The sequence below is a fragment of the Pocillopora verrucosa genome, chromosome 2, assembly GCF_036669915.1.
Source record: "Pocillopora verrucosa isolate sample1 chromosome 2, ASM3666991v2, whole genome shotgun sequence".
NCBI classification, from domain to species: domain Eukaryota; kingdom Metazoa; phylum Cnidaria; class Anthozoa; order Scleractinia; family Pocilloporidae; genus Pocillopora; species Pocillopora verrucosa.
In genome coordinates this window covers 1,906,162-1,920,630 of record NC_089313.1, presented here as the reverse complement: position 1 = coordinate 1,920,630, position 14,469 = coordinate 1,906,162, and the positions used below count along the sequence as shown (strand labels likewise).

The 14,469-nt window shown below is 38.1% G+C and overlaps 1 protein-coding gene across 2 annotated transcripts; it reads right to left on the bottom strand.

Annotated features, from left to right (window-relative positions):
* Nucleotides 1-4,781: 4,781 nt before the first annotated feature.
* LOC131769334 (uncharacterized) lies at nt 4,782-12,785 on the bottom strand. 2 transcript variants are annotated; one of them, XM_066162522.1, is made up of 8 exons: nt 12,685-12,785; nt 11,124-11,229; nt 10,566-10,715; nt 8,866-9,157; nt 7,863-8,269; nt 6,846-7,104; nt 6,206-6,291; nt 4,782-5,658 (listed from the first exon to the last, which is right to left on the bottom strand). In XM_066162522.1, exons 2-8 carry the CDS (start codon nt 11,215-11,217, stop codon nt 5,471-5,473), a joined length of 1,476 nt encoding a protein of 491 aa, XP_066018619.1. In that variant the 5' UTR covers nt 11,218-11,229; nt 12,685-12,785; the 3' UTR covers nt 4,782-5,470. The 2 variants fall into 2 exon arrangements, with proteins under 2 accessions (XP_066018619.1, XP_066018620.1); XM_066162523.1 differs by having other exon boundaries at nt 10,911-11,229; nt 12,685-12,728.
* Between the last annotated feature and the right edge of the window lie 1,684 nt (nt 12,786-14,469).

Genomic DNA, 14,469 nt, shown 5'->3' with positions numbered 1-14,469 from the left:
ATATGGTGGGTTGTGAGATTGGACACGAACACAGAGGAAGACAGAGGCAGACTGATTATGTGGGGAGATTTTGGTCGAATATTTTGCTACGCTTTTCAGATATCATTTTAGCAGTTTTAAAATTTAATTTTGCCGAGATTTCATACGTCCCAAATGTGCTAGATGAAAATCTTGTACAACTTCTCGTGAATTGGCGTATTTGTTGTTAAATCGTATCATGAATTACTGTAAAACATTATGGAATTTGATAAATTGATTAATTATTGTGATCATTGTATATTGTATTTTTGTCGGTTCGCTTGTTTTCTGATCGCCATTTTCCCCATTGTTTTCCCACCGTCATCGTCCTCGTTATGAACATCATCATCGGAATCGCCACCGTGACGTCACAAACCAAACAATAAGACTTCCAAAAATAAAGCATTATGGAATAGAAGAAAGGCGTCGTTATAATCAAGAGAAAGAAAAGGCTCGCTGGTGGTCCATTAATTTTCTCTTAGCCTTGAATGTCAAATGAATAGTTTAAGTATGAAGTAAAAACAGTAGAGTGTAAAACAAGGGCAGAAGAGCCTAAAACTCACTTTTTACCGTGTTACTACAATCAACTAACTCTGCCTGTCCCGTGAAACTGCTATCCAGCCAGTACTTGTTGCTGATGTCGTATTTGCCTTCACTCGCCTCTATTTCCCCGCAAGATATCGCTGGTATTTCAGGAATGGAACCCAAGGGAACTGAAAAATTAAGGGGTATCTTTGAGATGAAATTTCGTTGCTATGGTTTGCTCAGCGTCAAGTCTTTGGCTTAGAAAAGTCCGATCTCTTTTTTTGAATCTTTTTTAATAGTCTATGATACTGCGGCACTGATCGGCGAATGATCAAGGCACCTAGTGATTTTTAACTGTTACAAGCAGCTTAATTAAGCTGATCACATACCTCTACCGATAAAACGTCGGATATAAAACCGTGCGGGGTCAGAGCGGAAATTTTGGGGCCTCGCCTCCTTGGTACGGTTATTCAATTCGCAGATTTTCTCCCCTATGACGTAGTTATAGCTTTGACATGTGATTTCTCTTTCGCAATGGACTTCACACTGATGTGGGGCTGTTGCTGACATTATTTTGAAGACAAAACCATCAAGAGCCATACCAGGAATACTGATTTCTGTCCGGCATTGAGCATCAACCATAACGAGGGCGGTAAAAGATGCCAAAAGATGTAAAATACAATATGTCCAAGTCATGTTACCTGTGTTTTGAAATTAAACGTATCTTAGTTGAGCTCATAGTGGGAATAAATTAGTTGCAAAACCAGCGGAAAGTATCGTGTACGCGAGCAAAAACTTATGCACGCATAAGCGAAAAGTTACGCGTACACGGGCTAAAAGTCATGCGAGCGCCACCGAAAAGTCACGCGTCACGATCAAACAGTCATGCGTGCACGAGCAGAAAGTCACGTGCACTCGAATGAAAGATACCGTGTACACGAGCAGGTCTCGCGCACGCGAACCAAAGTCATGCGTTCAAGAGAAAGAAAGAGATTAAAAAGGACAGCTGTTCTTTCGCACCGTCAGATGTTCGTCAAGAATATTCGGTAATAAATTATACATCAAGAGAAAGACGCTACTAACCTCTGGTTTATTTTCAATCAAGAAGAGTGCTGCGAGAGTATTAATCAATTCCATCAGATCACACAAGTAAATATAAACCAAGGAGTAGAGTACTTGCTTTCATTGACGCGTTTTAAGTTTCGATATGACTAGCATTAGCCTTATGTTGACCTGTATACAATCGATAGATTTCAAGTAAATTGGTCACCATTGTCTGATGAATTCTCCTTCTCTTTTTCGACGAAAATGGAAGGAAAATAATTGAAATTTGTGTAAGATCAGTTAGCGAGTCAATTCTGAACAGGAAAAAAGACGAACGGGAAGAGGTGCCCGTTTATTTAGCGCTCAACAAACTGATAAAGAACGAAAAGATCTCGAGTAATATGCTACGTGTATGTATGGGAGTGTTTTTTGTTCTTTCATGACGAAATCTGGTAGTAAAATATTAAAAGAGAATAGACTCGGATAGCAACCGAAGTTGAAAACCTTTTTACATAACAGTGAAAAAAATAACATTTCTGGCCAAAAACATTGATCGACCCTTTCTATTTAGGACAACGGCCACATTCTAAAAATCCTATTCAAATAAAGGAAATTTCTCTTAAGTCTAAATTATCAAACATAACAGAATTGTGATTAATATTGTTAATCCTTAGCAAATTTGTGGTGAAATTGCAACCCAAAGTGTTCCTCACCTTCCAAGATGCCAGAAAACTGTTTTCAGTCCTTCATAGCCTATTTAGCCAATTCTACGCGTAGCTTTCTAAGGAGCTTTCGTTGCATCTTTTGCTGACTGATTGCAGTTATAGCTTCCTCGCAAACAGATGGAAAAACAAGTTGTTTTTTCTCTTATTTACATTTCACCCCAGTCGGCTTTTGGTATTTATTTCCTTTTTTTAACCACTAGAATATTAACTGCATTCTCATTTCTTTGGATAGCCGGAGAGTTTTTCATTTCCGCACCTTTAATCTCCTGCATAAATAGCAGTCTAGAAATTACTGACAATAGAAGGTAGGTTTTTAAAAGTAGACTCTAATTTTAGGTAAACATTCCCTACAGGTTCTGCTAGGAAATCAGAAGTATATTTATGAGGTAATTTCATGTGCAACCAATGAGGCGAAGCTGCTCCTAAAGTATTCATGTTGTTGAGACTTACAGAAAGCATTCGAAACCCTCGTATAACCTCCCAAAGCTATCAGAGAGTACTTCTGTTTTCTAAACAAGCTTCATTCCGCAGAATAACATTTTCAACATCCCACCTCGTTGATTGTTTTTAAAATTTCCGAGAATCTTTTTATTTTCATGTGAAGACAGAGAGTGCCTAATGAAATTAAAACTTGCTGTAGCGAACAAAAAGCTCTATCTTTCAAATTATTACGTATGTTGTCCTTCACAGGTTCCCTTAACTACAGCGGCTCTATTTGTAGGCTAAATTTCCCAAGTCGAAAGCAATAACTTACTACATAGTATTCAGTAAAATATCACCTTTATTTATCTAAAACTGAACGAATTACTCTTTTTTTTAATCAGATTAGTTACATATTTCATTGTTCCCTTAATGCCGAACAGGTGTTCTTACATTGCATGACAAGGACGCCCTAATAAAATACCTCGCTACAAGAGCACCTAGACCGGTGAAGCACCCTAAAGGTCCCCTGAAGAAACTCAAATAAACAAAATTGAACGTTGCGTATAAACTTTTTCGTTTTCCTCGAAAAACATCAAAAAGGAATATTTTCTTATTCGTGACTCTCTCGGTCTCATTTCAATCGAATAATCGAATAAGCGAGCGAAAAAACACCCCGAAAGCGGCTCAATGCGCTTAATTTCCAGCGGATTCTAGCTCAGTGGAGAAATTTTCATTTGAATGTCGAGAGTAATCTGGAATGGTAATTTTCTATTTTCATTTGCTACGTCACTGATCTGGCAGAATCTAACTAAATAAATTATAGTTGATAACATATAACCTCCATATATCTGCAACTGGACGAATTGATCTGATGTTTTAATCGAAATAAAAATATTTATTTCATTGATCTCGAACTGGTGTTCTTGCATTGTGTAACAAGGGCGACCTCATAAAATACCTCGCTACAAGAGCACCTAGACCGGTGAAGCGGGGAATCCCATTCGACCATCCACTCTTGCACCCTGAGAGTCCAGATATTTCAATTAAAACAACTTCATTCGCTTTATAATGTTTATTTTCCTTTGTTATATATTATGTATGCTGACGAGGAAAATTTTCCCATCGCAAAGCTAGCTCAAGAGAAGAATGAAATATTTGTCATTTTCGTCCTTGCTGTTCCCTGTGTATGTGTGTAAACTGTTTCGTTTTCCTCGAAAAACATAAAAGAAGGAATATTTCCCTATTCGTGACCTCATTCACACCAGCAAACAATGCTTGGTTAAACCGGGTTTTACTAAATGAAAATCACAAACAACTAAAGAGCTCTAATTTCCATAGGATTAAAGTACTCGCTAACTTAATTTTTTTTATGTGCAACAACTGAAGTCGACAAACATCGGTTTAAGTAGCTTCTATGTAGAAAACAATTCTAGATCTTGTTTAACAAAGCAGCTTCAAAACATGTTTAAGCCTTGTATTGGTCTCGGTTCAATTAAGTTAGCGGATAAGCGAATAAGCAGGCGAAATAACACCCCAAAGCGGTTCAATGCGCTTAGTTTCCCGCGGATTCTAACTCAGTGGAGAATTTTTCTTTTGAGTGTCGAGAGTAATCTGTAATCCGGTATTTTTCTATTTTGAGTTTTTATGTGACTGACCTGGCAAAATCTCACACCACATTCTCAAGCAGTTACCAAGGAATTAAAACTATAATCACGAATAGAATATATTGTGGAAACAAGCAACATTCAAGATGGCGTTGGCACCTAGTACTTGTACTTCGAGTGATATATTAAAAAACCTGGCACCAGTCCCTTTCGTTCCAAACGTGCCAATGATAACAAGTCTTCTGATTCACTCATGTTTGTTTTCTGATTATCTTCTGTTTGGTTTTTAACGCATAAGTAAGTTAATTTCTTGGAATACCCTGCGCCCCAAGAGTCATACTAACAGTTCATACTGACTCACCATGTGGTGTACCAGCATTTGAAACGCGTCTTTTCTGATCATACGACAACTAAGTGGGTTTTCAGTGCGAAGTAATTTTATTTCAGCATTTTCTTTGCTTTCTTAATAAGTGCGAAGGCTAAACTAGTTCCCAGTACCTCCTTCCCTAGTATAATTTCAACACGAGTGTAAACAAAATTTTTTGAAATAAATGAACTAAAAACCTTTAACATTACATACCATAAACCTTGTTCAAAATATTACAACGGTAGTACAACACCCAGCAACTTATTCATATATTCCCGTTTTCGCCTCTAAAGTGAAGTGAGAACATGACTACTTCTAGCCACGGGCTGTTTGTTGTGTTAATTCTTATGATTAGACGTGAAAAAAAACGGCCTTAGAACGAGTGAAAACAAGCTTAGTGTGAGATCTTGATCGTCTTCCCTCAACAGTTTGTGTTCATTCGACTATCAGTGTCTATAAAACAGCAAACACTCTAATTATTTCAACGTAAAGTAATATCCAGCTCTGCTTCTTATGCAGTTTACTGTCATAGTGCTGTTGTGCTTAAAAGGTGATTTAACTGCACAAACTTATCAATTAATCGCAGGCTCAAGTCCTAGCCAGTCAAAGATGCTAAAGGCAATTACGTGTTAATTCTCCTTCGAAGCCTTTGTTTGGAATGCCACGTGACATTCTGTCATGACATCACAAGCATCAGCTGGGAGAGGACCGCAACTTGTGTCGCCAATAACAACTTGGATTAGCCAGGACTCGATACAAAATTCTTATTCTAGAACACGAATATCAGAAATCTTGAACTTGAACATCCCACACTTGCCAAAGGTGGATATCCCGGCAATCGCCCTGCCCCTCTTTCGTCTAAGACTGACTCCGGCTACCGGAGTATTTGGTTGATTTACCATCCAAAAGTGTTCATCACCGCACAAAGCATTCACGCCATCGAAATGATTACCTTGAAAATAACATGGAGACAAATCTAATGTAGTATTACAGTGTTTAATCATCAGCATGCTTATTCAGTGTTATCATAAATATCTGAACTCTACACAGATGTTTTTCCTGTGTATATTAGCACAGTCTTATAGATCACACCACGATGATCTATTTTTGTCCAAAAAAAATTGATGTAATGGTGAGACTTTGGAGCAAAGGAAACGTCGAGTGAGGTTCGGACCCAAGAGTCGTCAAATAATATAACTACAAGTGAAGCATTCGCCAAATACAAACTAGTCCTGTTATTGATAAGTTTTTCAGTGCCTTAACTCTGCTGTATTCCTTTCCTTGTAGAAGTGAGGAGAGAGGGCTTTAAACAGTTTGATATTATATATCACATGGTGAAGTTCTATCGTCATTTTTGAACGGTTTCATAATTTAAATCTGAGAATTAAGGGAAAAACTTACTAAAGCAAATTATTTAAGGCTGATAAGGCACACCTCCTTAAGTGACGTTACCAGTTAACTTTAAATCCCTTACAAGGTTTATTAGATGCGTTTGTTACCGTTTGGGCCAAGATATTCTTCTTTCCAAAGTTCATCCAAATCAAGGTCGAAATCCGAAACACGGGGATTGAATATACCAGAGGCCCTGTGGTGATGAAAGAATTAACCAAGGATTGTTACTTGGGCAAAAAGTTCTTTTGGCCGAAATAAAAAAGTCACTGCTTTGTTCAAGTAACGACACAGCCTGAAATTCCCCTGTTTTCCCGCGTTTGACATCAGAAACGTAAACTGAGTCCTCTATGACACGTTATTTTTGCTTTTCTTTAGATAATGTTGTACTTGCTTTTTCTCAGGGCTTTAAAACACGTAAATTGAAGCCGTTCCAAATAAATGAGGTTGACAGCCAGAAAACCCAGTGACTTTCCAAAACTGCAAGTTCATGAAATACACAGATGTTTCCTCCCTCAATATAAGAAAAAATAGTTCGAGGAGGGGTTGGGGAATGGAAAATTGAATTCGCGAAACAATTCCATGCACAGCGAGTTCCTTAGATAGAAAGAAAGTTGGCACACTGACCTTTCAAAGTCTTTTTCAAGGTTTATTAATGAATACCAAAGTATCCCCACCCTCCCCTTCCCGCGACTTTCCAGGTGGACGATACTAACAAGAGAAATATGAGAGATAAAGTAAATATCTCACCAGTTAGGAACGCTTCCAAAAATTGCAAAGCATTTCTGAGTTCCCATGAACGTCTGCTTGTATTTGATTCTTTTCCAGCTTCCAGATACAGATATCAACACGCCGTCAACTGTGGCTGAATCAGTTGCATTACTACAAGAGACTGGTGACTGACGCTCAACTTCGATAACAACTCCAGATCCACTCTTAAAAGATTTCGTCGCCGAAACATTATTTGTTGTTTGTACATCCACCTCACTATCCAAAACGTCACGCCACTCTAAACAGAAAAATAAAGAATCACCCACCATAGCTAAAGTATAGACCCGATAGCTCGACTTAGTGTAATAATTAAAAACACAGTTTTTGGTAGGTTTATAGCCAGCGTTTACGTGTTGACAAGGGCGAATCTGGGGGGGGGGGAAGGTCAGAGGGCTCCGAAACCCTCGCCTCTCCTTCAAGCCTTGTCAGACCTTCAAATCCTTTCATGATTAGAGATGAGCAGTTTGCTTCGCTTTGCGCTTCAAATATAGTTTACCCTTCAAATAGAGCTTGCCCTTCAAATATAGTTTGCCCTAAGGTTATTCGTAAGTCCTGGTAAACGACAGAAAGTCAGGTGTCCATAATCACTTTCCTACTCTCCATCCCTTCCCACCCACTTTTTCTAGATAAGTTTAACTTTGCATTTAGTACAACAAATATATCATATTAGACATTTTGGTGTGTAGTATCGCTGAGTATTTTTACGACTTGTGCCGTATTTTGACGAGCACGGAGGGCGAGTCAAACTACAAACAATGAGTCTACTCTAATAAGATATTTATGATCCAACTGCTTTATTAATTTCAAGCGCATTTCTTTAAGAGTAGGAAAAGCGAGGCAGGTAGAGAAGCGTAGTGCGCGTAGCAGACCGGTTAAACAGGCTTAACCACTTGTACAATATCTCAGGATATTTGTACTCGACTCGCACGTTATTCGTACTTTACTTAATGCAGTTGGATAATAAGGCAGAGTGTCAAGTCCATTAATTAAACTTACGTCTCTCAGCAGAAGTGACCTTTACAAAATGAACGTCTCCAATCCTGGAAGAAGAACCAAGTTCTGGCCATTTAAGAATGTTAGGTATGTAATTTTTCTGAACTTCGTTGTACCAATTTGTAATTTGGGCATAAGTGAGAGAGTTAAACCAGATGTTTAAGTTCGAAATCCTTCCATAGAATGGGATGTTGTTTGTAATAGTTCCTTCGTTGTTTTGATTTTGTCCGATGATTACTTGAGTCCACTGACGGCTTTTGTAATTAACTCCGTTGCTAGTTTTTTTTGAACCGAAATCTGCATTTACGATCGCTTCTATTTTAGGAGACTGGTTAGGTTGGATACGAACACAGAGGAAGACCATTTCATTCTTCGGAGAACTGGTAGCGAATACGTTGGAAAGGGAGGTCCTTCAGGAAAAAAACGCAAGTATCTACTAAAAAGGTAATCTCTTTATCCCCTATAGTATTGAATATAACTGAATTTATGTAGCTCTTTTCATTTTAGTATATAGCACACAGGCCAGTAGAGCCTTTCGCGCGCGCTGATCAGCAAGTAATATTCACCTCCAAGCAGCCAAAGAGACAAAATCGCGCGTCAACAATTTAATTTCCGATCATTTTTTGGTTTATTGACAGAAATAAGCTAATATTTTTGGTTTCTGTGTGGTAAATACTAAAACAGTTATTTACGTCAGTATCAGTGAGTAATTATTAACTAACATTTCAACAATCTTATCAAAGCTTACAATATTTTTTTTCTTCGTTTTAAACGCGTACTACTTAACTTAAACATAAACATTTAATTTTTTTATTTTGTTACGAAAGGACGCTTGACTGTTGATATGCTTGTCTTAAAATCAGCCTTTGAAGCAAAAAATTCCTAGCTAAAAGAATCGACAGGAAAAGTCTGTTCTATTTAAACGAAAAAAAAACGCCTATATAAATTGATAATGACAGGGTGAATGATTCTTCTCTGATAATTGTGGCTCACAAAAACTTCTTACCTTTCACCTCTAAATGAAATATAAATGTTGCCTTCTCCGTCGATTCTCAATCTCACAACGTTTTGGTTGCCACCATTCTTCTCGTTCAAAATACTTATCACAGTCATCTCTTGGCTCTGTTGTAAATCTGGTGTGTGTATCCAGGCACAGACTGTAAAGTTATCAACCCTCTTCTTATTCATATCGTGTTTCACATAGGTCGTATGTTGAGTTTTTCTGAATATAAGCTCAAAGTCATAGTCATTTCCATTTTCAGGTTGTCCATTGCCTCTATCAAGACTTGCAACAGTTGCTACGAAATGGAAAACAAGTACAACTGTTAAGGAAGGCCACACTCTTTGCTACTTCGCTTGTTTTCAGCAATCGTTTTTAAGATTTAATTTAGCTGAGATTTAACGACATTTTAGTAAAATAAATCGTAAATTGGTCTATTGGTATTTCTTAGTAGGTTTTGTTTGTTCCCCCTCGACGACTGTTGATTCTGAACGGTTTTTGCCTGTGAATGCATCCGCACAGTTGCATTTGTAAGTTTTTGAACTGGGTACTTCTATACACGTTCCACCGTTTTTACAAGGATTAGCGTCGCAATCTAATGGACAAAAAAAAGTGTATTGAAAGTGGTGAAAACTTCTACAGATGAATTTTGCAGTGAATCGATGTAAAGCAAGATGTAACTTGATAAATCAATCCGATTGATATCTTTTTCTTTTTCGTCATCGTCAGAGTGATCGTCATCACTTCTGGCCGCATCCCCTCCTAATATCGTGAAATATCGTGGGAGCCATAAACCCTTTACACCCTATCATTAGTATGCACATACAATAGACAAGAGAGAATTATTTGAATGATCAAGAACTTTTCAAGTTGTCGATCAGTTGCTTTATTCTCATGCCCTCAGAGTTTGAATAAGGGGTGATCTCTAATGTGAAATAAGCTGCCAGGGTTACAATATTGAGCGTTTAGAGGCAAATGATGTTAAGGCCCAGCCAAAAGCACGCAACATCTTGCAACATTGTTGCGCGCACCGTGTTGCACACGTTAGGTCACCCTGTAGCAACATGTTGCAAGATGTTGGATCTAGTTTGAAAATGTTGCAAGACATTGCGCACATTTGGCCAGCTCCTTTATAACATCTTACAACGCGATCCAACAATATTGCAAGATGTTGAAATGTTGCGTGCGTTTGGCCGCGCCTTTAAGAGCAAGTTTTTATATTTATGTGTCACGGTCTGCTTACATCTCTTGCCACAGAAGTTTTCAGCTCACTGACATTTGAAAGTAATATTACTGGCTATCGTTATAAACGCTCTTTGTGAATTGGCGTATTTGTTGTTAAATCGTATCATGAATTACTGTTAAGCATCATGGAATTTGATAAATTGATAAATAATTGTGATCATTGTGTATTATATTTTTGTTTTTTCGTTTGTTTTCTGATCGCCATTTTCGCCATTGTTTTCTTTTCGTCATCATCCTCGTTATGAACATCATCATGAATTGTCACTGTGACGTCATAAACCAAACAATAAGAGTTATGGAGCATTATGGAAGAGAAGAAAGGCGTCTTTACAATCAAGAGAAAGCAAAGGCTCGCTGGTGGTCCATTAATTTTCTCTTAGCCTTGAATGTTAAATGAATAGTTGAAGTATGAAGTAAAAACAGTAGAGTGTAATACAAGGACAGAAGAACCTAAAACTCACCTTTCACTGTGTCACTACAATCAACCAGCTCTGCCTGTCCCGTGAAACTGCCATCCAGCCAGTACTTGTTGCTGATGTTGTATTTGCCTTCACTCGCCTCTATTTCCCGGCAAGATATCGCTGGTAATTCAGGTATGGAACCCAAGGGAACTGAAAGATTAAGGAGTATCTTTGAGAAGAAATTTCGTTGCTGTGGTTTGCTCAGCGTCAAGTTTTTGGCATAGAAAAGTCCGATCTCTTTTTTAGCGTCTTTTTTACCGATCTACGATACTGCGGTACTGATCGGGGAAAGATCAAGGCACCCAATGATTTTCAACCAGCAGCTTAATTAAGCTGATCACATACCTCGGCCGACAAAACGTCGCATATAAAACCGTGTAGGGTCAGCGCGGAAATTTAGGGGCCTCGCCTCCTTGGTGCGGTTATTCAATTCGCAGATTTTCTCCCCTATGACTTAGTTAAAACTTTGACATCTGACTTCTCTTTCGCAACGGACATCACATTGATGTGGGGCTGTTACGGATATAATTTCGAAGACGAAACCATCAAGAGCCATACCAGGAATACTGACTTCTGTCTTGCATTGAGCACCAGCAGTCACAAAGGAGGTGAAAGAAGCCAAAAAATGTAAAAGAAGATATGTCCACGGCATGTTATCTGTGTGCTTAAATTGAATATTTCTCTGTTAAACTCGTAGCAGGGATAAATCAGTCCGACAAGCATAAGCGAAAGCTTGCGCACGCGCCAGAAAAAGTCGCGCACAAATATGTGAAAGGTCACGCACACAAGCTCGAAAAGTCACTTATTAGAGAGCGAAGAGTCACGCAAACAAGAGCACAAAGTCGCCCACACAAGAGTGAAAAGTCATGCACGCGTGCGCCAGAAAAAGTCGTGCTCAAATATGTGAAAGATCACGTACACAAGCTCAAAAAGTCACACGCACAAGAGCGAAGATTAACGCTCATAACTGCTAAGAAACACACACACAACAGCGAAAGGTAGTACGCATACGAGAGAAAGAGGCAGCTGTTCTCGTCAGTCTTACGCACGTTCTTGTTCGTTGTAAACGACATGACTGTATGAAGAGTTTGCTTAATATCAATTAAACTAAATTGAAACACTGTGCGTCGTTTAAAAACGCAGTTTGTTATATGAGAATAATTGATGGCTATTGTAAAGGTTTAGCTGTCACTATTATATTTTTCAAGATAATGCAGTCGTCAAAAACATTAATAAATTATACATAAAGAAAGACGCTATCAACCACTGTTTTATTTTTTTCAAATCGAGAACAGGACTCCACAAATATTTAAAAGGTCCCTCCACTCAGAGAAGCAAATATCAATCAAGAAGTGATTATGCCTTTTACATTTGAATACCTTTAGCATCAACCCAAACAAAGAGCGAACTCTTTGTCACCCATAGATTAGAAAAGTATTGGTCACTATTGTCAGATATATCTTTCCTCTCTTTCTCGGTAAAAGGAGAGGGAATCTTGTTATAATTTTTTGTGGTTAGCTTGAGATGTTCGGATTAATTTTTCTTTTCAGTTTATTTTAGCAACAAACACATGAAGGGAATCTAAAAGATTTCTGGTCGAACGCTACCGGAATCAATCCTGTCTTTTTGGAGTGTTTCTTGGTCTTTTGTAACGAGATCTCGCCAAAAACAGTCAAGGAGAACAGGCTTGAATAGCAAGTTGAAACCCCTTTAGTATGTCACCTTTTACTGAAGAAAAAATACGTCTGGCCAAAAACAAGTGATTCACCCTTTTGTATAAAGGACGACGCTCATGCACATTCTAAAAATCCTGCTAAAACTAAAAGGAGATTCCTCTTGAGTTTAGATCATCAAGGACAACAGAATTTTGAGACCTATCGTTAATCCGAAGCAATTTGAGATGAATTTTTCTCCCAACATTTTCCACGCCTTCTAAGAAGACAGATAAGTGATTTCAGTTCTTCATAGCGTTTTTAGCCAACTCGAAACGTAGCTAAAGTCCAGCCATTTTATTTTTTCCTCCTTTCAAAATTTCGGCCCCGTCGTTTTTAATTAAAAAAAAAACGAGAATACTTCTTACATTCTCATTGAAAAGCCAAAAAGTTTTTCGTCTACATACCTTTAACCTCCCGCATAAAGGCCAGTTCAGAAATCGCTAGCAATAGACATCGGGTTTATTTCAGCGGCAACCCCCTGAAAGGTGTCGAGTCTTTCTCAGTGTAGACACTGTATGTAGGTAAACTGTCTCTGCAGGTTCTATTTGTTAGGTAATTTCCTTTACTTCCAATGAGGCAAGTAACCTCCTAAATTATTTATAATGTTGATACTTGCAGAAAGTACTCGAAACCCGAGACTATCTATTACTAAGCTAAAGCTATCAGAGAATAATTTTGTTTTCTAACGACTTCAGAGCTTCACTTCGTTTTCTTGGTGAAGAAGACATCTACCTCACCAGACATCAATAATTTGTTTGGAAATTTTTGTGAACTGTTTCATTTTCATTTGAAGACGAGGAGTGCCTAATTAAATTAAACGTTACTGTAGTGACCAAAATAGGCTTTCTTTTCCAGTTTATTCTTATGTTTGTCCTCTGCAGTTACCATTCGCAACAACGCCACCCTCTGCTGGCTACATTTTCCAAATCGAAAGTAATAGCCCACTTAATTGTAGTTGATAATATATAACCTACACATATCTGCAACTGGACGAATTGGTCTGATGTTTTAATCGAAATAGAAATATGTATTTCATTGATCTGGAACAGGTGTTCTTCCATTGCATAACAAGTATGAGCTCATAAAATACCTCGCTACAGGAGCACCTGCACTGGTGAAGCGGGGAATCTTATTCGATCATCTTCCTTTGAACCCTAGGGGTTCAGAGGTTTCAATTAAAACAATTTTATTCGCTTTATAATGTTTGTTTTCCTTCATCATGTATTATATCTACTGGCGAGGAAAAGTTTCCCATTGCAAAGCTAGTTCAGGAAGAATAGTAAAATATCTGTCATTACAATTCCTAGCTCTTTTCGTCCATTTCCCCCTATGTCTTCCTTGCTGTTGCTTGTGTGTGCGTGTAACCTGTTTCGATTTCCTCGAAATTAAAAACATAAAAGAGGAATACTTTTTATTCGTGACTCTCTTGTACCTCATTCACACCATCATAAACAGAAAACTGAAAAACTTAATTTTCCTTAGGATTCAAGTAATCGATGTGCAACAATTGAGGTCGACAAACATCGGTTTAAGCAGCTTCTATGAAAAAAAATTTTCGATCCTGCTTAACAAAACAGCTTTAAAACATGTTTAAGCCTTGGTGTGAATGGGGTATTGGTCTCGGTTCAATTGAATAAGCGGATAAGCGAATAAGCGAGTGAAACAACACCCCGAAAGCGGTTCAATGCACTTAATTTCCAACGGATTCTAGCTCAGTGGAGAATTTTTCATTCGAGTGTCGAGAGTAATCTGGAACGGTATTTTTCTATTTTGATTTGCTGTGTGACTGGTCTGACAAAATCTCACGCCAAAATTCTTGAGCAGTTACCAAGGAATTAAACCTATAATCACGAATAGAATATGTTGTGCAAACAAGAAGCATTCAAGACGGCGTTGGCACCCAGTACTTGTACTGCGAGTGATATATTAAAAAACCTGGCGCCAGTCTCTTTCGCTCCAAATGTGTCAATGATAACACGTCTTCTGATTTACTTATGTTTGTTTTGTGATTTATCTTTTGTTCGGTTTTTAAAGCACAAGGAAATTCATTCAATGGAATATCCTTCGCCCTAAGAGTCATACTAACAGTTCATACTGACTCACCATGTGGTGTACCAACATTTGAAACGTGTCTCTTCTGACCATACGACAACGAGGTGGGATTTCAGTGCGAAGAAATTTTATTTGAG